We start from the raw sequence: 27659 nt of genomic DNA on the forward strand, positions 1-27659 counted from the left end.
ACGATGGAACCCGGATGTCTATAAATATCAGAGTTTCCGTACGACCTTTTCCAAATTCAGGCCAATCCAGAAGCAGAAGACTCCTCCATCCTACTCCCTTACCAAAAATCATTCAAATTTCCTCTTCCATTAGATGAGAGAAAGCCAAATAGTCCCAGTATCTCAAGTTTCTCCTTCTAACTACAACTTGCCATTCCTGTCATCTGCCTGGAGAATCTGTGCCTTATGGTTTCTATGTTTTGTCTGCCAGTATCTCCGTCCCACATCAGTTCACAATGGTGCATGGTTTTGTCTCAGCTATGACCCAAAAAATATTTTATAGAAATTTATTGCGGCTTCTTTCCTCTACTCCCATTTATAAAAGTGCTGAATAGTTAACAGTATACAGTCTAATGCAGAATAAAGTCTTCCCTCACTCTCCTGTCATTACAACAATGTCTCAGTTCCAAACACAGAAGGGCAGTAACTATGTCAATGTAAATGCGAGACATTTTGCAGGCGACACTCCTAGTTATGCCGAATCACAGACCTCTTCAACCAGTGAACATAGTAGTTGAGTGTCCGCTTCAATCAGCTTGCCAATGCAGAATCCAGTCTTCCACTATTTTGATTCATTCCATTTGATAAAAGAAAAACACAGGATACAGCAAAACCATGGGATGTGACAACATTCCAGTTGTGGCATTGAAGAAGTGCTCCTGAATTAGCCTCACTTGTAACTGTTCCATTACATTTACAACACTGCTATCTGTCCCGCACTGTCAACAATTGCACAGGCATGTCTGTCCACAAAGACAGGACTAATCCAGTCAATCCATTGTTTATCATCCAATCTGATTACTTAGAATCAGGGAAGCCTACAGTTTACTAGTGGGGCCCAATGTTGTACTCCGGTTCCACATAGCCCCACAAAAAAATTTTTAAAAAACATGCACCTAATTTTGGGATTCCTGGCTGTGATCCCTCTTGTTGCCAGATTGTCTTGTCTGTGACAAGAATTCATATTTAAAGAAGTCCTTTAGCTTCTGATGGAGACCCACAACACCTCCTCAGGTTAAGATAGAAACCCACAGAAAGACAGTGGGATTGGATTATCATATGGAACATTTTAAATGGTTTCCTGCTCACTTTCTTCAAGGCAGGTAAGGTTTAAAAATAGAAAACTGCTTTAATCTGTGGAACCTGCCCATTACTACTGCTACCAACATCAGCGCAATGCAATATGATAGAACTGTCCACTGAAGCCAATTACAATAAAAAGTATTGTCCACTGGTCAGGTGAACTGCTGCCTTCTAAGTTACAGTCTGATCAACTTGCTTAAAAATCAGCTATTGTAGTCACTGTCACAATGAAAACTAGAGCAATTAATTATTTTCTTAAAATAAAAGTTATTTTATTTTTTTCAAAAATGTAACCAAATTCAGTGGCCTAGAAAGAATAAAGTCTCTTAAAAGGCATTGATCACTTAAAAATCCAAATTTAACTACAAAAAAATTCCATTTTTCACTAGGTCACTCTAAGATTTAACTAGTTGGCTTGCAAACTTGGTCTTGGAGGCAGTATGCTGCAGTGATTTTGGGCAGGATTGAGTTCTGCACTCCCTGATCTTCAGTAGCCGAATCCTGTAAATAACAAGGTGGGTGGAAAAGAAAGCATTTTGAAAATGCAATTTATGAAAAACTCAGATGAAAGGTATAGTTCCATATGGCAGAATACTGTAGTAGCTCACCCAAGAATTTAGCCTTAAAAATCACATGCATAACAACCAACTGCTGGAGGTCCATTGGTGACTATTCCCACGGAATGGCACCAGACCAATAAGCAAATGCCTTCTTCAGACATTGAGTAAAGAAGCAGGGAGATTACAATAAACTATAAAACAATCAATAAGCCACAAATCCAATACTGCACTCAGTCTGGTCATAACCTTCTAGGAAGAGGGTGTAAAAAAATGCTAGAATTGAGGGATCTCAGCTACCAGGTTAGACTGGGGAATCCAGGGTAGGTCTCTGTAGTGAAGACCCAAGAGAAGATGCAATAGTGTTCAAGATCACAATGAGTCTGGATAGAGTAAATAAAGAAAAGTTGTTCCTGTTGGTGGGTGGTTCAATGACCATGACAAATTTAAGGTGATACTTTAACAATTTCTACTGGCATAAGGTCTGGGAATCTGATAAAGTATAAAAGAGAAACTAGGGACGTTCATGATTTTGAAAAAATTGTTTAACCTTCTCTGCTCTAAGTAAAATGACCCTAACTTCTCCAGCCTAACTAGTTAAAGTTTTCACTACTGGTAGCATCCTATTAGCTCCCTGAGATCACTCCTAGAGTGTGGTGCCAGAATTAAAGGCAATGATCTAAATGAGATTTAAAGATCTGGCACACTCTGCTTTTATATTTATTAACAGAGCCAAGGATCCTACATTTTTTTTTAAAAAAGTCTTCTCAACTTGTTGCCACTTCAGAAATTTGGATACAACCTCATGAAGGTCTTTCTGCTTCTGCATCCCTTTTCATTTTATACTACCTCAAGGTACTAATGGAATGATCTGTCTGGCAAACAAACCTTTTCACTGTATCTCAGTACATTTGACAATAATAAACTATCACTTCTTTCATATTCCTTATTAAAGTGTATAATTGCAGTCCACATCCTTCCACAATAAATATAATCTGTTGCGTGCCAACCATTTTACCCGTCAATTTGTCCTTCTGAATCTGCTATTGACCTCCTCATTGTTTACTACAGACAAGTTCCATATCACATGCAAACTTTGAAAATACATCCTTTATCCTGGAGTATAGGTCAGTAGCATATATAGAAAGATGGCATCTGAATATTAATCCCTTTGGCACACCATTGTACCGTTCTTTCCAGTCCAAATAAAATAGTTCATTTGTTTTATCTCTTAACCAATTTTGTATCCTGTTAATATCATTTAGTTACACAAATAAAATTTATGATGTTGTACCTTATCAAACACCCATTGCAAGTTCACATTTGTTCACAATTGCACATGAATTGTACTTCCTGCTTCAAAACACCTACTTCATCAACAAATTTGATTAACATATCAAAAAAAAACATTTGCCTCTAACAAATCCATGGTGCCTCTGAATTATAGCCCACACTTTTAAGATGTTAATTCTTTTTGTCCAGGATTCGTATCCAAGATTTTCCAGCCATCATTAAGAACTGACTGCTATATATTTCACGTTTATTCCTCTTTCCCCTTTTCTGAAAATGTGTGAACAAGTACACTCTTCCAGTTCTCTGGCCCCATCCCCAAATTCAAAGGCGACCAGACAACAGTGGTAAGAGCAGCACCAGCTTATTTGTAAAATGCCATTTTATTCAGGACTTCCAGCATACACAGAGGCATTCTTCCAGTTACACCATCGGGAACTGAACCTGTATCCTAGAAATGAAAGATCAGTATTCCCGTAGCAGCCTCAAATCCACTTTACATCTTTCCAGTACTAACTGAAAGTTACCTTGAGCAAACAACTCATTTGGGTTGGCGCTGATCTTGAAAATGGCCTGAGCAAACCAAGACGCGTTGTTTTTGATAGCTGGCCCACTTTGTCAGCAAGGTTGGGAGTAACTTGCTTCGGTCGTGGAACCAGACCCAGGTCACCTACTTTATAGTGGGACAGAAGGCCTGATCCTTTGACAGCAGAAGAGGCAGAACCATGTCTGTGGAGAAAAGGGGTTTTAAAGGTGGAAAGGAGGGGTAGACAAGACAATTGTTAATTATACTGCTATAGCCCTTTGCAGATTACTGCCAGCTAAATAAACCAACAGAGTGCTGGCCTAAAGAGGATGAAAACAAAACCTGGTAAAATGTCTTGGATTTGATTCATGAACTTACCCAATTACGTAAAACTAATGGTCTCAGGTCTAAGGCAAAGGCAACAGGATAAAAATCAGCAGGACTTCAGATTCTAGACTGCTTTAGTGATTCTTCATGGAAACTTGCGGTTGGTTGGCTGAAGCCCATCGTAAAGGAGCAACAAAATATTATTCCGTTGAATTTAGAGGGATTGAATTTTGAATGTACCAACTGGGATGAACTTCAGTGCGAGTTAGTCCAGATCTCAGGATCCCATACAACTGTGCTTCCGTTACCAGCTAAGTAAGCCACTACTGTGGGAATAGGCAGCAGCTGTTTGACCAGATCAATGCTGGAGCAAGTGGCAAACAAGCGCTCCTGCTGTGGTGTTCCTTTTTCTTGTGTTCTTCTGCCATGCTGATTTCCCAATGACAACGGACAATGAAGACAATGGGGAGCCAGATTGGACTAAGTGCAAATGTCAAGCTTTCCACCTAATCCTGTATTGTGAACTGGGTGAAAACAACACTTGTTCCATGTAGCGATTGGAATGTCTGCTTGGGAGAGGTGCTCGAGATCTTGCTGAACCCATACAAGGCACCTCAAGATAAAAATCAGCGTTCGGTCAAAAAGGCCCAAATCATAAAGAAAAACAATTACTTGGACCCAAGGAGTATAATGAAAGGTATAGTAATTACCCAAGACTCTAGAAGATTTACACAATTTCAGGCAGTGATTTTTAATATCATTTGCACAGGATTAGATAAAGTAAATTATGAGACCATCACACATGTCTAAGTTGTAATGCGTTGATTTGTGCTCTTGCTGAGAGTTTGGTTGAAAAGTCCCAGAGATCAGACCTACCCGAGGTTTAATCCTCATGTTGTGCTGAATGAGTTGATCTCAGGTGAAATGGAGATGGGATGCAAAAAGCCAGTTGGAGCCAAATCAAGCCAGTTTATGTCTCTGCAACAGAGCAAGGCTATTGATGTTCACATCCTTGGCTCATGAACAATCAGTAGTAGCTTGGGTGACATACCACAGGACTAATCCAGCATGAAACAATGGCTTCATGCCAAGGAAGGAAACAGAAGGCAATCAAGGAGCTTCAAAATGAGGATACAGTACAAAAAATGATGAACGTCCTTTTTGGAAAAAAAAACAGCAAATGTGGGCAGACAAATCTAGTAAAATAAATCTAACTACACCTGGATTAAAAGTTAGACTCCACATACCTTTCTGCTATATTCCCTGGCTTATGTTCTATGATAGGCAGCTCACTGTTGATAAATTCCACTGGTGAAGGCCCAAGACCAAGTACAGCTGCATTGTTCAGTAAGAGCAGCAGTTTCTGCATCATTTGACTTCGATGAGTATATGCTGCCATCTCAGAATCCGTCTTGTCTACACTGATGGTAGGAGAGCTTTCATCTGCACATTCTGTGTTATCCTGTAGAGAAAAAGTCCTGTAAAATCAGATTAAGTCCATTCCCAATTCCTGAAATTTTTGAAGCATCAATTGCTGAGGTTTCAAAATTCTATCCAAGAATGCTGGGATTTCTACCATGAAAAGAATATTAAGGTCACCAGATAAATTATTAAAAGGCAACAATGCTGTGAACTAACTTTTTTTTAAACAAAAACTTTGGAATCATTGAGTAAGCAAATAGTTGGTGGATAGGATTAATTGAAAAAATCAGTAACAGAGGCTGTTCAGTTGTAGTTACTAAACATTAAATTATTGCTGACCGTACATTTATAATTGAAATGTGGCCAAAATGATGTAAACTTGCAGAGAATAATTTATGATTACACTGCTAAAATAGCAAAGAATGTACTCTGGATAAGGGATTTCAATTTCCACCACCATCAATTGCTCAGTAGAACACTGACCAGGCTGGTGAAGTCCCAAGGGGCATAATTGTCACCTTGGGTCTTCGTCATGCGATGTGTGAATCAATAGAAGGAATAAACCTACTTGAACTCATCTTCATTAATTCACCTGTAGCAAATGTATCAGTCCGGGATAACATTGGTTGAACTGACAAATTATGGTCAAACAGACAGAGTTCCAACTTCAAAAGCTCCGTCATCTTTTAAGATATCATCATCCTGCTAAATGGGGCAGATTTGGAACATATCTGGTAGCTCAAAATTTGACACCTGTATGGGCCATCGATGGTCTCAGAATTGTATTCCAGAGCAATCTGTGACTCAACAGCCTACTACGTCCCACACTATAACACTAGGAGACCAAACCCGATTCACGAGTAAGTGTAGCAGGGCAAGCTGGGAGCAGCACCAGGTATACCCTAAAACAAGGAGGCAACCTGGCAAAGCTGCAACACACGATTGCATCCATGCTACACAGCAAAGGTAGCATGCAAAAGACAGTCAGGGATCACATAAGCAACAGTTGCTTGTGTTCAGATCAAAGCTCCACCATTCTCCAACACCCATTTAGAAAGGGAGGTGGCTTAGAAGGTGGCAGCTTCAAGAACAACTCACATTATGAATTAAGAAGTCCAGCATGGGTGACAAACACAATGCCAAAGCACTTGTAATGATCATCAGTCAAAACTACCCAAATAGGTGATCCACGCAAGATCTCCCCATTACCAAAGCCAGTCCTCAGCCAATTTCATTCAGTCTATACAACAGACAGAGCAAATGTTATGGGATTAGTCAGCATCTTATCTGTAGAGCCGAAGACATTTACTTCAGAACCAGCCAGGCCGTCAGATAAGAACTCTGGCATAATACCCCACAGTGTCTGTTTCCTGTCTACAAGCAGTAGGACAAATACAAATGATTCCCTCAGTCAGTCTATTCCATCAAAGGAATGAAGGAAGACACCAGTGCTATCAATCCAAATTGAGCACGTGTATGCCAACAAACAGCTCAGCAATACTTAGTCTGGGTTTCTCTAGTCACAGTCACGATGAAACATCACCATAGATTTTTAATCAAAACTTGGACAAGAAAGTGTTAAATCCCAGAGGTGTGGCAAAAGGCATTGCCTTAGATGTCAACAGCTTTTGACCAAGTTTGGCACGGAGGAGCCCTGGTAAAAATACAGGCAATGGGAATCAAGGGGAAAACTAACAGCCAGAATCATACCTGCAACAAAAGGAAGACAGTTGTGGTTGTTGGAGATTAATCATCTCAGCGCAGAATGGCCATCTCCAAAAGGAGTCTAATAATCCAGCCTTGATATTACACAATAATCAAGGGATAGGGGTTTGCTCACATTTGACGTAAACATTAATCGAATCATCCACATAAATCCTGTGGTGGAAGATCAAAGGTTGGAGAAACTGCAGAAAGTCATTCACTTCCTGACTTCTATAGTCTTTCTGCCTGCAAGGCACCAGCTAGGGGTTTATTGAATCTACCTACCTGAACAAGTGCAGATACATCAGTGATATTGATAGGATGTAGAGCTGGGCTGAGAAGTGGTAGATGGAGTTCAATCGGAGAAGTGCGAGGTGATACACTTTGGAAGGACAAACTCCAAGGCAGAGTACAAGGTTAATGGCAGGATTCTGGGCAGTGTGGAGGAGCAGAGGGATCTGGGGGTTCATATCCACAGATCCCTGAAAGTTGCCTCACAGGTGGATAGGGTAGTTAAGAAAGCTTATGGGGTGTTAGCTTTCATAAATCGTGGGATCGAGTTTAAGAGCCGCGAGGTAATGATGCAGCTCTACAAAACTCTGGTTAGACCACACTTGGAGTACTGTGTCCAGTTCTGGTCACCTCATTATAGGAAGGATGTGGAAGCATTGGAAAGGGTACAGAGGAAATTTACCAGGATGCTGCCTGGTTTGGAGAGTATGGATTATGAGGAGAGACTAAGGGAGTTAGGGCTTTATTCTTTGGAGAGAAGGGGGATGAAAGGAGACATGATGGAGGTATACAAAATATTGAGGAATAGATAGAGTGGACAGCCAGTGCCTCTTTCCCAGGGCACCAATGCTCAATACGAGAGGGCATGGCTTTAAAGTAATGGGTGGGAAGTTCAAGGGAGATATCAGAGGGAGGTTTTTCACCCAGAGAATGGTTGGTGCATGGGATACGCTGCCTGGGGTGGTGGTGGAGGCTGATACGTTGGTCAAGTTCAAGAGATTGTTAGATAGGCATATGGAGGAATTTAAAATAGGAGGATATGTGGGAGAAAGGGGTTAGTTAGTCTTAGGTGTGGCTTAAAGTTCAGCACAACATGGTGGGCTGAAGGGCCTGTATTGTGATGTATTGTTCTATGGTTATCATGCAACTCAATATTGTCCAGGACAAAACTACCTGCTTGATTGATACTCACTTCCTCCACCACCAAACCATGACTCCAGAGTGCATCGTTTACAAAATGCCATCCAATTACTTGCAAAGAATACTTGCACTCTTCAAATATCTCAAAGGGCAGCAGCAATTTGTGGCAGTTCATTGCTGTCTCAAGGGTGTTTAAGAGGTAAGCAAAAATACTGGTGTTGCCAGTAATGTCCAGATCCCATAACATCATCTGTTAATGTATTAACCCTTCCATATTTCCAGCAAGATAGGGAGCAGGGCAAACCCTAGGAGTTGCAGAGAGTTACTATTCACTAACACCTCAATTAGATAGTAGTTTAACTGCTCATCTGCCACATGGTGGCACCATTAGGTTTTGCAGATGAATTATAGGGCATGAAGCTTTTACACAGAAGACAAGAATCAGCATCCTTCCAGAATTGAGACCAATGGCATCTTAAGTACTTTGTACAGGTGATCCCTGCGTTATGGGGGACAGGGCTGCCTTCCTAAAATAACAGTCCGTATCACCGATTTTCCATAACTCAAAGCTGCATCATCTGCACGTGTCAAAAAGGAGAGTTGAAAAAAAGTTGTTCATTTACATTCCACACACCACCACCCCCCCCCCCCCCCACACACACACACAAATTCAGTGAGAGTGAATTTTATTCTGCATCTCAAACTTTTGGGTAGCGATTAGTGAATTCTGCAAGGGCAAATTTCCGTTAAGCGAATGGCTGTAATTTGGTGGCGGAGGGCAGGTTGTCTATATAGGGGGCTGGGGATTGGAGGCAGCTGAAGGTAAAAAGATGGCAAGGTACTACCCCATTAATTAACATGGTAGGGTGATTTTAATAAGGTCTGATAGATCAGCAAGACAGGAGAGCGAATTTAAGATATTCACAAAGTGTTTTAAAAGGGATAGAAATACTCTGTGCTAAAGGAGTTAGAACACAAAATTTTAAACTCCAAACTGCAAAGAATCTGCACAAGAGATTTAGCGCTTTTTTTAAAAAAAAAGGAACCATTGAATTGAAGCTAGCCTTGTGACTGTGGTCAGTAATTGGTTGGATGGCAGGTGTCAGCATTGTAGGACTGAAGGGTTCATGTCCTCTGTCGGCTGGGATGTAACAAGCGGCGCTCCTCAGGGATCAGTCTTTGGGCCTCCCTCCCTTTTACTGATGTATATATTTTGATGATGAGAAAGAAGGAACAGAATTGTTCACCAAAAATTGTAGACAACACCAAGTTAGGAGGAACAATAGTTTTGTGCAATAAAGAGCAAGCAGGAAGGACATTAACAGCTAAGTGAGTGGGCAAAATTATTCAGACAAAATTCATTATGCAGAAATGTTTGGTTATTCAACTTGGATGCAAAGTAGAGAGCTGAAAACCACAACATTGTCCATAGAGTGGATGAGAGTTGAAAAGTGCCCATAAAAAAAAATGCTAAACCATATACTAACGCCTCAGAAAAACAGCATCACCAATGGCCCTCAACATTTGATATAAGAGACAGTCAGTCCAAGTGGAATTTGTATAGAACAAAGGAGGGAACAGCATAAGTGGGCATTGGATTTTGAATACCTGAGAAGCACTGAAAAAGAACATCCATTTAGGACCAACCTTCACTTAATATAACCACTGTACTAGGTTTGACTGCATACTGCCATGAAAGATCAGCCTCACACAAAGCCCAAGCTTTTTTTTTTAAATTCAGCTTACTTCATCCAAAATCATAATAAAAATAGACCTCATCCTTAATACTTGGAGAATTTATCTGCTATAGTTTTTTCCTTTATTAAGCCATTCCAAAAATTGAGTATTTTGAGTCTAAATTGCACTTCAGAAAAGATTTATCTGAAGAACATTATGTGAAGGGTGGTTATTTTCAAAACCACAAAAAGAACAGTAAATGAAATGCTTCCTTATTGGGATGAACGTGGAGTGCAATGAGGGTGGGGTAAATAAAAGACCAACCAAATGTTGTCCTCTTTTCCTCAGTCTCCCAAATGGACCCCAAATTGAGGTCCAAGGCCTACAGTGGGTCTCTTCCAAACAGCTGCAATATATTTCATGTTAATGCAAAGTATGGACTCTGGTTCCAGTTGACACAAAATTCTTGGAACAGATGTGGAAATAGTCAGTCTCAACAAACAGGAAACCAAAATGCTTATTTGCAGTTGGGCACAGAGAAGCACCCCAAAATAAGCTCGAAAGGGGGTGGGTTCAAATCATGTAAAGTACAAATGACTACATTGACAAAGAGTACATAATTGTTTAGTTTGCGTTACTTTGCACAGACTGTGCAAGTTTGCAAGGAACAATAAAGTAGCTCCAGCTGTTCCAGCTTTTAACCTCAAGAGTCCCTCCCTCCCCCCCAAATTACCAAATTACACATGGTTCTCATTTAAACCAATTTGAGGAAGTCTTTGAGTTGAAGAGATTCGAGGTTTAATTCCAAAGGAAGAGTAACCGAATTAAGGTGCATTTTTCTGCACACATTGAATCATATTACCAGTTGGTTCTAAGGACACGGACAGCCAAGTCCAAGCAACTTCATGAACTACAAGTTTTAGCAGGCTATTTGTTCATGGGATGCTGCATTGCTAAACACAAGCTTGTCTTCCTTGGACAACTGTATGCACTTTTAAGCAGAGATCAATAAACATCATTCAGGAGCAAGAACCTATAACAGGCGGAGGATGCCTAGGTTTTTGTAGTATTCTGATCAATGGCAATTAAGTGGATTAAATCTGATATTCCCACAACTCTCAGCAGCATCTACTTCATATCACCAAGGTCAGAAGCCTGTGATATGGATAAGCTATGGGTGCATAATTGTAGCAGACTACATGACTGAGCAAAACCAAATATTCTGAAGGGCATAAGCACTCACCAGCTTTCAAAAAAGATGCCATACCTTTGTTATCCAAAGGTAATAACCTTAGAACATAAAACAGTAGAGCACAGGAACATGCCCTTTGAATGGGAGCAGTTTTCTTACCAGCAGGGCATCCTTCAAAGCATAGGCAGCATCAGAGAGGACTTTCTCCACCTGCTTTCTGCGCTTCTCCTGTTGCTCCATGGAGGCCTTCTGATTCTCCAGATGAGATTGTTTTGTCTCCAGCTCCTTCTTAAGAGATGTTACTTCATTCCTGAACATTACACAAAGGGAAATAACAGCCTTCTTTGAACAAAGTTACTCAATATTAAGTTTCAGTAACTCCAAAGTCCTACAGTTAGCAAGACCAAAACCACTTCAAATTACTACATGCTAATCCTCCCTCAAGTATTAAAGTTTAACTCCCCCCCCCCTAATCCTTGGGTTGATCAGCTTGGTCCCCAAAATGTACAGAAATTAATTACCAAATTTAAGACCCTGTCAGCTTATGTTATAGATCTCAAGGAGCCATGGATGAATAATGCTGTGCAATTAATTGCATACGCTTTTTTTTGTTCATTGTGCCGTTGCCAATTGTTAACTATTGAATTATCCTTTAGACAAGAACATGAAAATATTACAGTTACTGGAAATCTGAAATAAAAAAGAACACCAAAACATTTAGAAGGACAGATAAGAGTTCTTAACTGATGAAATATTCCTCATTTTGTTACAGTGTTAATTCATTTGGCCTCTGGGTTTAATGCAAGAATTTCTCGAAGAGTTGATGCCAATGAAAGGCTAGAGCAAACCACTATTTTATCCATGACTTGGTATTTATTCCATTAGTGTCAAATATCAATTCCTTCATTGTCGCCTGGATATTAAATAATGACTCACTACATTTTATAGGGGAGAAATCTCTTGCTTGTAGAAGAGATTTTTGGGAGTAAATCAAACTAAAACTTAAGGAAGCAGGCTAAAAAAAATATTAAACTCATTGTGAAGCTCACTTCTATCTAATCTCTTTGTGTTTAGTTGCCAGAAGTTGCAAATACCTTAGAGATTCATTCTGAGCCTCAAGATCTTTTATTGTCAACTCAAGTTGTTGAACCATCTTTTCTCTCTGCATGCAGCCTTCCAGTGACTTCTGCTGCTGTTTGCATTTCTCAGTCAACATTTGAATAATCTGAAATTCAATCAATAACATATTCTGGTTAAGCATGGAGAAGAAACTATTGCCATGGTTAGACCAATGTATGTATGTATGTGTATATATATATATATATATATATATATATATATATATATATATACATACACACACACACACACATATACATACAAGAATTTCTTGCATATATTTCTTGCATGTGTGAAGTGGGCATTCCTCAACAGTACAGAATGAAGGTGGAAAGTGTTCTGCCAATTTCATTGTTCGAACTGTATGTGGCTTTGATTTTCAAAAGGCATTTGATCCAAGTAGCAAATATCAGAGTTGTTAGGAAAACTGAACACCACAGGGCTAAAGAGATAGTGGCAATGCAGATACAATATGAACAGGCAGAAAGTAGCGATGTTTTCAAATTGCAGGGAAATGTACAGTGTACAATGGGTTCACGGTGATACCCGACATATTGCAGTGATCCAATTCATATATTTTGGGCACAATTTCCATGTTTGCATCAGAATTGAAACTGAAAATAGAGGTAAACAGTGACATGAATAGTTGCAGACTTCAGGAATATACAGATTAGTGAAATGAACAGATATGGGAGCAACTAAAACTGTCACAGAGAAGTGTGAGTAATGAGTTGCAGCAACATGAACTAAATGGTACAATTTAGAAAAGTATGAGAGAGACAGAAAAATAGAACTTGAGAAGAATCTTAAATAGGAGGTATAAAGTGAGAAAATTATGCTAACTCTACAATTTGCTGGTCAGGCCCCAGTTTAAGAATCACCCGCAATTCTGGGCTGTTTTTCTGCAGATCAATGGAAGCTAAGAATGATGCCTCCAAACAAAAGGAAGGTGGGAAACAAAAGGGAAATTTAGACATGTTCAAAAACTTGAGTTTTGATGAAGTTATTAGAAGGCTTGCATTAATTGGCAAAGAAGTCAGGTGATGGGCAGGAAAATTTCTATTCTTGCAGCAAGCTAAGATGGTCTTCAGTTATTTATTGCCCATTCCCAAATCCTTGTAGTCTGTCTGGCAAAAACACTCCCACTCCTCAGCATTCCCTCCTAACTATATACAGCTGCGCCATCAGTTCTGATGGGTTTCACGGGATGCAAATGGAAAAAAATCAGGGATATTGGCATAACGATGCGTTTCTGAAAGGATGATCAAGTGGACAGTTCTCCCAATTCTGGCACATATTTCCCCATAAGTAGAGAAAAGGACTTTGCAGAACTGGGATGCCTTTGCCACATCAGATACCATGATAGGTAATTCTTAGTTTTGTTTCTCCACAGTGTTCAAACCTCTGGCACTGATAACTGAGAAGGCTGCAGGTAAATAGGAAACATCATTACAAGTTTCATTCCAAGGCATACACCATCTTGAAGTGGACATACATCAGTATTCCTTCATCATCGTCAAGGGCTTGAAACTCCTTACGTAACACAATTGCCACAGGGATGCAACAACTCAATGATGGTGGTTTGTGTAGGGGCAATTAGAGATGGGTACAAAATATTGGCCTCACCAACAATGACTCCATCATGAGAATGATTTAAAAAATTATTAGTCCTCTGCTAAGCCACTTCAGAGGGCAGCTAGGAGTCCACTACATAGGTCTGGAATCATGTACAGGTCAGAACAGCTTGGCAGGTTTCTTTTCTTTTTTTAAAAAAGAAAGAGCAATCTGGTAGTTCTTTATTCAATTATTAAAATTCCCAGCTACTATCATGGGATTTGAACTCAAGTCTCTGGATCACGTCAAAACCTCTGGATTACTAGTTCAGTAATAAAATCATGCAGCTGCCATAACCAAGGTTTCCGATTGCCAAGATTGCACAAGGGGAGAACATTTCAGGGCTATGAAGAGTGGAGTGCAGAGTGGGATAATTGGACTGGTATTAAAGCACGATAAGCCTCAGTGTGTGCTGCAAGATTCTACAACTTCCCTCCTGAAAAGCCAACCATCACGACCCTGCTTCTGTTCACATCCGTTTATATCTTTTTTGGCTCAGCTACACACAACTTAAATAGTTTGTGTAAGAAGTGCTGTATAAATACAAGATGTTATATTACAAACAAACCCTTCCCTTCCTGCACTCACTGGAGTATCTCCACCCAGAGAAAAACCAAACCTTTAAGTTGCTGAGATTCTTTCTGACCAGCTCCTTCTGACTTTCCTCTAAGATATTAATGTTTCTCCACTGCTTCATAGCTTCCATTTTCAGTTCATCATTCTCTTTGATTATTTTCATGCTTTTATCCGACATCTTTCCCAGCTGGTTGCTAATGGATACATTTTCACGTATGGCTCTTCTTGTCGTTTCTGCCACTTGCTTCTTTGAAATACGACGGAACTCTGCGGCCACAGCATTCACCCGTGTAATCATCTCCTTCTTTAACCTAAAGGAATAATGCAGTTGGTGACAGACGCAGTCAATCCGCTTTATGTAGATCCTTGTTATGGCCTTGCACCTTATTATCTGCCTGCACTGCACTTTCTCTGTAACTGTAAGACTTTATTCTGCATTCTATTATTGTTTTCCCTTGTACGACCTCAATGCACTGCTGTAATGAAATGATCTGTATGAATGCCATGCAAAACACATTTTTTCATTGTACCTCAGTACATGTGACATTAATAATAAAACAATTGGATTAGGACTATGTTTAGTGAGGGAGGAAAAAAAGAAAATTTTTTCCCACTGTCCAGTAACTCATTGATACACACTTGAATATTGGGAAAGTAAAGGACCAGTTTTAACTGTATTGCTTTGCATTACCTGCCCCATCATTTCCTTCTCTACTATAAAATCTTTCGCACTCAAATGGTTTTGCAGAGACAAAAATAATAACCTTCAGTTCCAATCTGGCAGGCAATGTGTACACGTTCACACTTTGCTGAAATTGAACTATTTAGTTGTGTTCTTCCGCAATGCCTGTGCATCCAAAATTAATATTAAGCACTTTGACCATGCACATGGAGACATTGAATTGGTTTAAAGTCTCCTTGGCAAATATCAGCTTTGATTAGTTACAGCAAAGGGATATACACATGCAACATGAAATAAAATGAATGCAAAAGATTTTGTCAGGCAGCATTCTGTGATAAGAGAAAGAGTCAACATTCCAAGTCTGTGATCCTTCATCAGTTGCTGCACATCCTGCTGGAGTTTTTCCAGTTTTTTCTGTTTTTATTATAGATTTCCAGTATCTACAGTTTTAATTTTCATGTATGCAAAATGCTATGGCAAGTTTCTTCAGACCCATAGCAGTCAATCCAGCAATCTTTGGAGGTACTGGGGGGTGTGCAAGACTGCACTGGCACTGTGATCAAATTTGCTAACAATCCAATTTCCAGATCAATGCTTTGGTATAATCATGGAAAACTCAAGGGAATACAAAAGGAATATCCAGGAATTGCATGCAAACTATTTTATTTGCCTCAAACTGAGCAAACTGGAAACATAAACCTAAAGTTCAGGCAACCAGTCGCAGCGTCAATTGCTCTCAGATTAGGTGGAGAAAAGATTTATCTGAACAAAAGCTTCATATGTCACCCTGCCACCACACAAGTTTATTGCCCATTTATGAATGCTGCCTGACAAAATCTTTTGTATTCATTATGGATGAGAGGTGTTACAATTTGCTTCAATTCACTGTGCCGTTGAGAAACAAGACATTAGTTAGGGTTCTCATTCCTAGTGCCTGATGGCAAGTGTCTAAATGCTAAAGACCAGTACCCAATTAACTGCAGTATCACATAACCAATAGGCTGTCACCATTCTGTTTGTGCCTGAATACATTGTGCCACTTCATGTAGCTTGCAGAGGTTTCCAGGTAACCATGGGATGAAAGCTTTTACCTATCTTTATCTACCACTGCCCTCCTCTCCAAGTTGTAAATAATATCACTGTGCTCTTCCTCCTGTTGTTTCAACTGTTGTTCAAGTGCTGCAAACTTGGCCATCAATTCCTCCTTTTGAACTCGAAACTCCTCTAGTGCATCAAGTTTTCCAGCTGTTAAAAAAAAAGGGAGAACTAAAGTCAGCATTTTTGATAAAATCTCATCACAGCCCAAGATAGTGGCACTGCTACCATAAATTGGTTAAGAAATTGCTTCAAGTCCATTTTCCAATATTTTAAATGCTTAAATATTTAAAAAAAAACAACTTCCCTGTAGAACTTTCACACTCCTTTGCCCAAATGTTGGGGCAGATTGCTCATCTGCCATTTTGATTGGGAATGGTGCAGCTGGAGACTGTAGAACTAGGGAACATTAAAGTTAAGGCAAGGGTTACAGGTTTGCCATCCAGGATGGAGACAAGGAGAAAATTCTTATAAATTTTTTTTTCATGCAGAGGGTTGCAAAAATGGAAATTCTCTACCTCATTAGGCTGTGGATGCTCAGTCACTACATAATGCTCATATTGATGTTATTTGTGAACAAATAACTCGAGGGATGTGTGTGGCCAGGGGTGGTTAAAGTAAAGACACACAGGAACTGAGACACAGCACTCAGCCATTATCTTACTAAATGATAGAGCAAGCTCAAGAGGCCAAATGACCTATTCCTGCTTCTATTTCTTATGTTCTATCTCGTTGGAAATTTGGAATGATGTAAGAACAAGTCACAAGTACTTATCCTTAGCTCTTTCTAATATAGCCCGAATCACATAGGTTCCACAAATTTCAAAAGCAGAAACCTGGAGGATATTGATTTCTGGCAGAGTTCACATGCACACCAATTCTATTGTGGAAGTTATGCTTTTGAATACACCATATTGGATCCTTGCCTCCTATTCTGTGCTTGGTGACTAATATTAGAGGTACTTTAAGATAATTATTAACTGTCTGGAATTTGGGAGAAATAATCAATATTGACAGATTGCTCTAATATATTAAAAACAATTGTGATCAATCCCATCCTCGTACAACATTCAAGTACAGTTTTAGTGAACATTGTTCACCAGAGATGTTAAGCCATCTTTTATTTTCATTTAAATTAAACAGCCTACTCTGTTTTTATTTGTACCCATGTACAATAAAAACTTCCATTTATACAACATTTTTAACATGGCATCTTGAGAGTTTTGCTTCAGGATAGGATATTGGTCAGTAGAAGTACACATTTAGGGATGTGAGGAGGCGGAGGGGTTTAGACAGGAAAATCTAGGACATGGGCTTAGGGAGAAGATCATTCTGGTCAGGGTTAAAGGAGCACAGAGTTTGGAGAGAAGAGGTGGGGGTAGCTGTTCAAATGGCAGGAGAGACAGAGGAATGTGGAGCTCTGGGGAGCATGTGTAGTTCATGATGTGATGCCAAAGTCAGGCAGAAGCAATGGAAGGGGTTTTTAAAGTTTGTGTTACTGGGAGCAGGATGAGGTAAAGATATAGAGGCTATGTGAGGACAGTAAAGAATAGTCAAGTCTAAGGATGGAAAAAGGCATGATGGAGAAATTTAAAGTGACAAAAGATTTTGGAGTGCAAAGAGGGTAGAGATGGGGCAATAACATGAAACAGATGAACCATGCGTATTGTTTGATGAGAATTTTGAAAGAAAGCAAGGAGTCCTGAGGAAAGAGAAACAGCTACAATGTCAACTAGCATGGTTGGGGGTGGGGGGAAGAAGAGATAAAAGAGAGAATTTGGGCAAATATTAGTGACACCGGAAAGGGACCAAGGTGTAAGAGGTACAGTTCTTTCCAAGTTAAATCTTTGGTCAATGACCTAATATAGGGACTCTGGCAGATTTCTTTAAAATACAAGTCAGTGATCACAAGAAAACTTCAGCTGATTCCTTTCCACAGACTGAAAGTATCATGTCATTTTCCCTTCCCTACTAATTGAGGCCAGGTAAGGAACAAGATTGGTTAGGAATAAAAGTGAGACCTTTAATTTAGTACCATCTAGTACAATGCATAAAACTTTACAGAAAAAGTACAAGATGGGCAAGAGCTTTTCATTCAGGTGGCAATTATTTTCATATTTTCATAATTGCAATGACAAAAATATTCTCTACATCAACTCTTAACTGTTAATACAACTGAGGGTTATTCCTGAAAACATCCACAAAATGTTTATTTTTTTAAGCATTAAAACATATCCCCTTATTTTTTTGTACCTAAAATCATGTTCTCTGATGTGAGCTGATCCTTAGTTTCCTGAAAATCTTGGCGCAACTGTGACAGCTGGGATTCATAGCTCTGTTTCTCATTTTCCTTGGCTTGCACCAAATCATCTACCTTGTCATTCAGATCAGCAATTTCATCAATTCTCTGATTCAGGCCCTTCTTCAGATAGGCAATAACATCTTGCAAATCTTTGCTAAATTGTTCATGCTTCTCATCAGAATCAGTCTTTGTCACTTCCAGTTCATCCAGTCTCCGTTGGTACCTTAACAGTATCAAATTAATGTGCATTATTAAAATAGATAGGAAGAATGCACATTATATATTTTCAGTACGCTTTATTGAATGTATTATTTAGAAATATTTAAAGGACTTTAATTTCCTGGTATACAAAAGTATTGTGATAATTACAGCAGAACCATTTGTCCTACAATATGGATACTGTCGGAACCATTAAGCTCTGGTTTACATGAATTTCCCTTGTGAACTGATTTATGCAGGGGTGTAGTTGTATTGGTGCAAATCAATACCTACTGGTCTTTCAGACTAATAGCTTCAGGAGATTAGACAATAAGCATTAGTGAGTATTAATATTAGTGAACACTACACCCAAGTCTGGTTTTCACCCAACACCCACACACTTGCAGCATCCAGAATAAGGCACTGTGTGTCACTGCACAGAACAGAAACTGATCCAAATATTTTTCAGATCACAAAGTGCTGTGGTCAATCAAGGGCAATCAACTAAAACCTGCTAGATCAGCAAAGTTTGTCATCAGAGCAAGGTCTTTATATGTTAACAGCTGGTCAGCTTCCTGTTTAGAGTCCATAAACACCCACTGCTAACAAAACAAAAATAAATAATAACTTTAGCATAACTGTTTATGACAGATTCTGTGCTTACAGACCCTCAAGTCAAAGCAGCAAAAGGAATTGAAGTTAGATTCACAGCATCGAGATGCAGTCACTCCAGTCTGCCCTGCACTTCTGTTTCTGCACTCAGCAAATCTGCCATTTGGCTTGTATTCCCCAAATACACTGATATCTAAACATCCTGTAATCTTTGAAAACTGGCAGCATCCATTGGGAAAAACCAAAGCTGCCTGACCTGTGGCGTGTTTCCAGCATTTTCTGCCTGCATTTCAGATTTACAGCATCTACTGTTAGGATGAAAATCAAACAAAAATCTTCCATTATTTAAACAACTAATCCCATTTGAAGGATCCAATTCAGACGGGGGTGGAGGGGTGGGTGTGTGAAGGTCCAAAAAAGACAAATAGGAAAACAAATATCTCTATTCAGTCAGAGATTAAAAAAAAACAAAATAATCCTGGGAATATTCAGCCGGTCAGGCAGCATCTGTGGAAGGAGAACGAATCAACATATCAGGTCGGTGATGTTTCACCAGAGGGTGGGGAAGGCCTTTTAATCACAGCTGATCTGTCTGGAGATGCAAGTTAGATGATAAAAACACGGGGAAAAGGTCAACCAACACTGCCGAAACTGTACAATGCACAGTGGAGAAGTGACACACCACAGATGCTCGAAATCTGAAATAAAAACAGAACACTGGAAATGCTCACCATCTCACAGCATCCGTGGATAGAGAAAAGCTGCAATGTGTCAAGTTAGAAGATGAGATACTGTTCCTCAAGTTTTTGTTCTGTTGGAACACTGTAAAAGGCCAACAACAGACATATCAGACTGTGTGTTTGTGTGTAAGGAAGAACTAAAGTGAAAGATAACTGGAAGTTTATTGTTACCCTTGCTAACAGAATGGAAGTGTTCTGCCAGGTAGTCATCCAATCTGCTTTTGGTTTTTCCAATGCAGAGGAGCATCAAACAGGAAGAGGCACAAGTGATCCCCACTTCACCTGGAAGTGGTATTTGGGCCCCTGGAAAGAGCAAATATCCAGGTGTTGATTCTCTGCCAAATGCATGTGTGTAGGTACAATCAGAAGGGGAGTGGGTATTGGTGAGGAAATAGTCCCTTCAGATCTGAAGTGGGGGGGGGGGGGGGGGGGGGGGAAGAAGAGAGGAAGTCTGCTGGTGGAAATTCAATGGGAGATACAAGAGACTGCAGATACTGGAATCTGGAGCAACGAACAATCTGCTGGAGGAACTCAGCAGGTCAAGCAGCAACTGTGGGGACCTGTCCTGATGCAGGGTCTCCATCCAAAACATTGACAACTTCTTTCTCCTGCAATCACCCCCATCCCCCCACCCAACAGATGCTCTGGCAATTCAAAGGATGATCTGTTGAATTTTAGGGATTGGAAGGCAAGGTCAAGGGAAATTCTATCCCTCTTATTCGGGATGGGATGAGGGAATGAAAGCAAAAATATGGGAAACAGCACATGCCATTGAGAGCCCTATCTGCTACAGAAAGAAAACTGCAGTTAAGGATCAATGAAGGCATCTTCAAAGCACTGGTATGAAAAGGTATTGTCATCAGAATAGGCATGATAGAACCAGAGAGACGGGGGTGGGGAGTGGAGAGAGAAAATAGAGTACCTACAGGAAGCAGGATAGGAAGCTTTGCAGAACATGCCCATTTAATGAACAAGGACAAATCTGACACAATCGTTGCCTGTCGGAGTAGGATTTCCCATCCTACTCTGACACTTTCATCTTTAGCCCCTTAGTGTTCCAGTGCCCAACGTTAGCTCAAAGGACAGCACCTCATCTTCCTGCTTGGCACATTATTGCCCTCATCATCCAACAATGAATTCAACAGTATCAAATAATCAGCCTTTTGAGTTTGCACAAGAACTGGCCAGTTCTGATGAAACACATTTCTTACTATCAACCAAAAGTTTTTAGTCTTACCATTTGACTCTCTATTTCCATCCCTAACTTGGAGTAAATTAATGTTCCTTATCCTATATTAGGATCACCTCAAACATTTCCATGTAAGTAAAACAATCGTAACAAGAAAGCCAACATAACCATTGAACAGCTGGCTTGGGTTCCTGCATAGCCAATTCTACCTTTTAAGAAGCTACTGCATTCCCCAAAAGATTAACAAAAGGGCTGCAATTTCAGTCACTGGTCAATGAGGGATTAAATAATCTCATCCTGGAGAGCAATAAGGGTCACAATTATTTTCATTTTTGCCACAAGTTAAAATTTATAAAATTACTACATATACTGTACCATATATCCATATGGATATATTACATTGAATCATACTGAGTTAAACTGTTTGAATATTCACTCCCACACACACTTTTGAAGTATACTTTTTTCTGTACGTTGACACAAAGTATTTAAAATGTTGCTGTATTGTTTCCATTCTGTGTTTATGGTTTAGTAGAAAAACACCTTGTACAGCATATTTTTTCCTCTACATTCAATAAAATGCATCTTAAATAGTAGGAACAATGCACTATGCAAACCCACAACCAATGGACCAGGTCAAGCTTCTGCATTTCTACAGTAGCCAGTTGCAAATAGTGGTGCACAGCTAAAGAACTAAATGGGAGGAGGTAGCTTTATGGACACCTGACCTCAACGACGGCAGAGCCCAGTACACGAGTACGAAGGCCAAGACTGAAGCAGTCACAACTATATTCAGCCAGAAATGCTGAGAGAATGATCCCTCATCCTCTAAGGTCCCAGCATTACTGAAGCCACTCTTCTTAAGATTTGATTCATTCCCTATCATATCAAAAGTCATTGAACACATTGATACACCAACTATTATTGCCTCTGATAGCAATGCAAGTGGAGCGCTGAAACTATACATTTAGCCAAGCTAAAGCTCAGTACATTTACTCCTGATAAGCTACAATACTAGCACCTACCAAATAAAGTACAAAATTGCAGTAATGTTATATCCACAAAAAAGGTAGAAATATAATACACCCAATAATCCCTACAGCTACAAAATTATGTTAGCGTTATTGTCAGTGCTACACCAATAACCAGGTGGATCAGACCACATTCCTTCCCCTCTCTGTACACCTCCTCTAACTCTACATTCCTCCCACTCCTGTCTGCTGTGCAAATTCCCTCACCTTCATTTCATCATTGACAGATGGATTTTAAAACCCTCCACTTTCCTGCTTTACGAGCTACCTTGACCACATCTTTGTTTTACACCTCTGAAATATTTTTCAGTTAAAAAGTACTATAATCAATGCAACTTGTTGTGGTTGATGAAGCATAACTTTAACCTTATAGCAAGAACCTGTACTAATATTGTATATTTAAATAGCAAAACATCCCAAGACAGTTCATAGAAGCATCAAGTAAAGAGTAAGAAACAGATGCCCAGAAGGAAATTACAACAAATAGGTTATTTATGATGTGATCTGTTCATTAACATATAATCCATAATGGTTGGGTAAATTGCATAAAGGATATAATAGTATTTCCTTGTTCAATATGTTAACCCTTTACTTTATACTATAGTGTTATGGTAGAGCTGATCTGCTCATTACATAACACATTAGTATATATGCTATAATATGTAACAATTGTTCAATGAATAACACATACAATATATACACAGGAGCAGATGCTGCAATTTTTCAGTGTATTCAGTTGACCACTCATTATACAGTATTTAACCAGCTATTGAATACATTTAGTATACTTGTGGTATCTCTTTTTGCAGTACGTTTTCTACATATATCTCAGTGAGAGAGTTTCATATTGCTCCTTATAAAGAATTTGCATCTGTGTATATTCGTACCAGGGTAATTGCAGTCTTTATATACAATATTTCTACAGCTGTAGTCTGCTCTTTAGAGCACATGCATGTGTTGCAAGTGTATATTTCTCTGTGATACAGCTATATTCTCTGCTCTTTATTAAGTATATTTGCATTCCTTTCCTGCATTCCCTGCCCACATTCCAGTGTTACAGATGTAGTCTGCTTTCTTAAGAAATATACTTGGCACATCATGGAAAGTGTAGTGAAGTGCACATCTATTGTCATTTGCTCTTTATATAATAAATTTGCATTAGTGTCTGTAGTTCTATTATATTATTATTTTTGTATTCTGTCTACTTATTTACATTTGCTAAATTCTTACAGTATTTAATGTAAAAACCTCAATTACAGTTGCTATAATCTGCCTTTTATACTGCATATTTGCAACTTGTCAATTTCCTGCTGTTACAAATAGTATTCTTGGACTCTTGATACTGGGATTCCTCAATTTACAAGAGGATTGCATTTCTGAAAAAAAAATTGTGAAAAATTTGCAAACAACAAGGCGGCTTTTCCCATTAGCTTAAATGCAAAAGCTCAATATTGAGCCCGAAAGCTCAAGAATTTTAGTCAAAACAATGGAGGGGCATAGATAGGGTGAATGCACACAGTCTCCCCCCCCCCCCCCCCACCGCCCCCACAGTGTTGTGGAATCAAGAGCTAGAGAGCATAGGTTTAAGATGAGGGAAAAAATTTAATAGGAACTCAAGGGGCAACTTTTTCCACACAGAGGGTGGTATGTATATGGAATGAGCCGCCAGAGGTAGTATTGAGGCAGGTACAATAACAACATTTAACAAGACATTTGAACAGGCACATGGACAGGAAAGGTTTAGAGGTCAAATACAGGCAAATGAGACCAGCTTAGGTGGGAATGTTGGTTGGCATGGAAGAGTTGGGCCTAAGGGCCTGTTTCCGTGCTGCATGACTATGACTCTACAACCCAAGCCCATAAATATATGTCAATTAAAAAATCTGATGCAATAAAAAATTAAAATGCACATTTTAAAATATTAGTTTATTATCCCTTTCAAGATACTCACCAACTGAAATATGCCAAGGTCTTGAGGGCAGTTGATAAGGTTTGATATAAAGAGGTTGTGTCCTCTTGGAGAATCTAGAGCCAGGGGTCATCATCTCAAAATAAGGGCTAGCCCATTTAAAACAAAAATGTATTTCCAACCACCACCCCCCCACCTCTCAGAGCCTCAGGTCGTTAGAATTCCCTTCCTCAGAGACTGGCAGAAGCAGAATCTTTGAATATTTTAATGGCAGAGATGGACAGATTCTTGGTCAGCAAAGGGGAGGGGAAGATGTTAAGAGGCTTCAAGGCAACTCATATAGATTGAACAAGTTGAAAACATGCTATGCAGTAGACATGGATAAATAGGTTATCCATCAGTATGAAACACAGAACGGTGGCATATTACCCAATACATGTTAGATTGGGAAGCATTGATGTAGGAAGAGACTTGGTGTTCTTATGCACCAGTCACTGAAAGCAGACATGCAGGTGCAACAAGGCAGCAAATGTTACTTACTTTCATAGCAAGAGGATTTGAATACAGGAGTTTACTGCAATAATGCAGGGCCTTGCTGTGACCACACAGAGTACTGCGCACCATTTTGATTTCCTAAACCAAGGATACAGTTGCCATAGTGGGAGTGCAACACAGGTTCCCCATATTGATTCCTGGGATGAAAGCCTGACTGTACAAGTTTAAATTCACTTGAGCTTAGAAGAATGACAGGAGATCTAATTGAAATTTACAAAATAATAAGGGATAGACAGACTGGATATGGAGAGGGGGCCAACCATGGCTGGGGTATCTAGAATAAGGGTCATGATATTAAGTTTCAGGGCAAGAGATTTAGGACCAGATAACTAGTAATTTCTTCACGCAAGGCAGAGGTGGGGAGAGGAGGGAGGTTTGAACCTGTGGAATTCTCCACCAGGGGGTTTGAAGACAATGACACTGAATGTATTTAAGACAAAAGGAATCAGGGGATTGAGTGCAGGAATATAGTATTGAGCTAGATGATCAGCTATGGTTGTACTGAATGGTGGAGCACACTCCTCAGGCTAAGCAACCTAACCCTGTTTCTATTTTCCATGTTTCTACATTACCATGAGTAAGCAGGAATGTAGAATTGAGGTTGTGATCAGATCAGCCATAACCTTATTAAAAGGCAAGACAATCTTGAGGGGTTTGTTCCTTCTGCCAAATCAATAGAAGTACAAACAGGATTTAATTTAAGTTCCCTACAGTAAAGTACAGCATTTTCTAACAGTCACATTAAGTGCTGCACTCCAAACTGGGATTGCTGTCTTTAGATGGCTCTCACTTGCAGTTTTGGAAGGACACTTCCAAATGCCTGTTCGTTCACAGTGTGCTGCTTTGGTGGTGGTGTCTTATTCATTTTGTGATCTCTGCTGGTCAAGCTGTAAAAGATCTTCATTTGTAGTTCTGTTGGCATGAGGTTCCACTAACTCTTCCACATCATCCTAATTGACTTCATCGAACCCAGCCTTATTTTCCAACTTAATGTCTATTCAGAGATTTTTTCTGTAGGTTTGTCAACTCAAAGTAGTCATGCCAGGATTCCTCCATACACCATGATTTCCACTTTAGTTACAACTCCCTAGCTTTTAAACTGTACATATACATCCAATGTTTATATTTCTGTGTTAGTTACTCTTCCACTTATGTTGTATATTTGAATCTAGTGCCTATTTCAGCATTAGTTATTTTATAGTATTTTTGCATTGCGTCCTTTCCTAATGAGTTCCAATTTCTACACTTCTTGCTATATATTTGTATTTAATATCAACTCTCCCCCACCAGCACCGACTGCAAATTCTTGCACATTCACAATATTCTTGCATTCCACGTCTGTACCTGTTCAGAGCGGCAGCTGCTACCCTACCCCTCACACGACGGGTTTTTGCACCGCCGGCCCGTATTCGGGCCCCGCTCCACCGCCGTCCGTGCGCCGCCCTCAGCCACTAACCTGCTCACCCTGCCCTCCAGGTCCCTGACTTGGATGATGTACAGCTCCCTCTCCATGGCGGTCAGCGGCTCCGCTTTCCCCTCGCCCAAGGGCGGGGTGATAGGCCTTTCTTTCTTTTTGGGCGGCATGTTCGCGTGACCGTCCCCAGCAGGCCCGCACCGTTCCCCAGCCCGTTGCTAACACCTGGCGGGCCCTAGCAACCAGACTATTTCTGACGCGTGCGCACATCACACGGGGCAGAACCTCGCGACATTTCATCGCCGGTCCCCCGCCCCACTGATGAGAAAAGTTTTATTGCTTCTATTTGCAGTTGGGGTCGGAGTTTTGATGTGTCTTTCAGACCTGTCAACGTGGAGGAAATGTTATAGCGCGGTTTGCATTTGAGGGCGAACTCTTCACATCCTCAGTAGAAGAACATTGCTTGGAGAACATGACTTATCTATCCTGGAGCGGTGTTGGGATCAGTATTTCTCATTGCTTTTATCCAGCAGCCACATGGAACGAAGCACAGATTGGAGTGGAATTAAGTGTTCTTGCTATGGTGTTCTTGGCTCCAGGATAGATACTGGCTGAGGTGCAAGGAGCTATGTGTTCCTTCCCATCCAACTGACTCTTGGCAATTATGCCGTCGGGTGAATTGATTTATGAACTGTAAGAGAAGTTCCTCGTGTCTGCTGACGGCGTTAGTTATTACAACTTGGCGGTACTGGGGTGAGGATGTCAGTGGCAAGACCAATATTTATTGTCCACCCCAGCTGGTCTGGTCAAACTGACGCAGTTTCTCCGATGAAAGTATTTCGACAATGTTATCCAAGTGACTGTTCTTCCTGTCTCAGTGTAAAAAGTGAATGTGATCAGGTTATTTCACTGTAGTGGGTTCTACACCTGTACATCTTCCTACTTGTGGTTTCTGATTCACCTCAAGCAATCTCACTTCTACATCAGACCATTAAAAAAGTCTTTCCTGCAACCTGCCACAAACACGCCACCCACCCCTTGCCGCGGGACTTTCAAACTTCTAAATGCTTGGCCATTTGCCATTTTCCACAATACTTGTTGATCTACTCAGCTTGTCCGTCAACTTCACCATTGATGCTTCTGCTCCCCCCCCCCCCCAAAGAAAAACTTCCCTTTACTCCCACCTTGGGCAGTCCATGTGATTTAGTCTTGCTGTTTGCTTGAGGTCCAAATCAGACATTATTGGCTCATACTTTGCATGCTGTTTTGTGCACATTAAATCCTGTGCTCCAGCTTCACTAAGTTAACATTTTAATTTTATGTAAGACTGGTGGTGCTCCCAGCATGCCTATCTGGGCTCCTCAATGAACCATAGTTCATTAATGAAATCTTTTTGAGTCTGTCTTAGAAACATTCCTCAGGCATATAGGTTTTTGCATTAATTAACATGGAGATTAAAATGCATCTTTGTCCAGGAAAGGAGCTGGTGAAGAAAAAGAGGAAAAAACATTTAATTTACAATGACTTTTTTTAAAAAGTCAGACCAGCTGAACTGTGTAGAGTGGTGAAGATTTTATTAAACTATTGATTGCTTGACAGTCATCTCTGGTTTACACGGGAAAGAAGCTTACTTTCAAATGAAACCTTTCACAAT

The 27659-nt window shown here is 40.0% G+C and overlaps 1 protein-coding gene across 1 annotated transcript; it reads right to left on the minus strand.

The window, feature by feature from the left end:
* Positions 1–1379: 1379 nt before the first annotated feature.
* cfap157 (cilia and flagella associated protein 157) lies at positions 1380–26317 on the minus strand. The gene is made up of 9 exons (XM_052037219.1): positions 26048–26317; positions 18309–18580; positions 16052–16205; positions 14322–14589; positions 12064–12194; positions 11129–11279; positions 5070–5284; positions 3497–3698; positions 1380–1623 (listed from the first exon to the last, which is right to left on the minus strand). The coding sequence occupies exons 1-9, from the start codon at positions 26173–26175 to the stop codon at positions 1525–1527; spliced, it is 1620 nt and encodes a 539-aa protein (XP_051893179.1). The 5' UTR covers positions 26176–26317; the 3' UTR covers positions 1380–1524.
* Positions 26318–27659: the final 1342 nt, after the last annotated feature.

The sequence above is a fragment of the Pristis pectinata genome, chromosome 23 (genome assembly GCF_009764475.1).
Source record: "Pristis pectinata isolate sPriPec2 chromosome 23, sPriPec2.1.pri, whole genome shotgun sequence".
Lineage (NCBI taxonomy): Eukaryota > Metazoa > Chordata > Chondrichthyes > Rhinopristiformes > Pristidae > Pristis > Pristis pectinata.

Coding starts and splice junctions, on each gene's coding strand:
- cfap157 (XM_052037219.1), bottom strand. CDS start 26,175: ATGCCGCCCAAAAAGAAAGAAAGGCCTATCACCCCGCCCTTGGGCGAG. Junction 16,206..18,308: donor ATCAGAGAACATGATTTTAG/GTACAAAAAAAT, acceptor TTTTTTTAACAG/CTGGAAAACTTGATGCACTA. Junction 3,699..5,069: donor CCAGGGAATATAGCAGAAAG/GTATGTGGAGTC, acceptor TTTTCTCCACAG/ACATGGTTCTGCCTCTTCTG.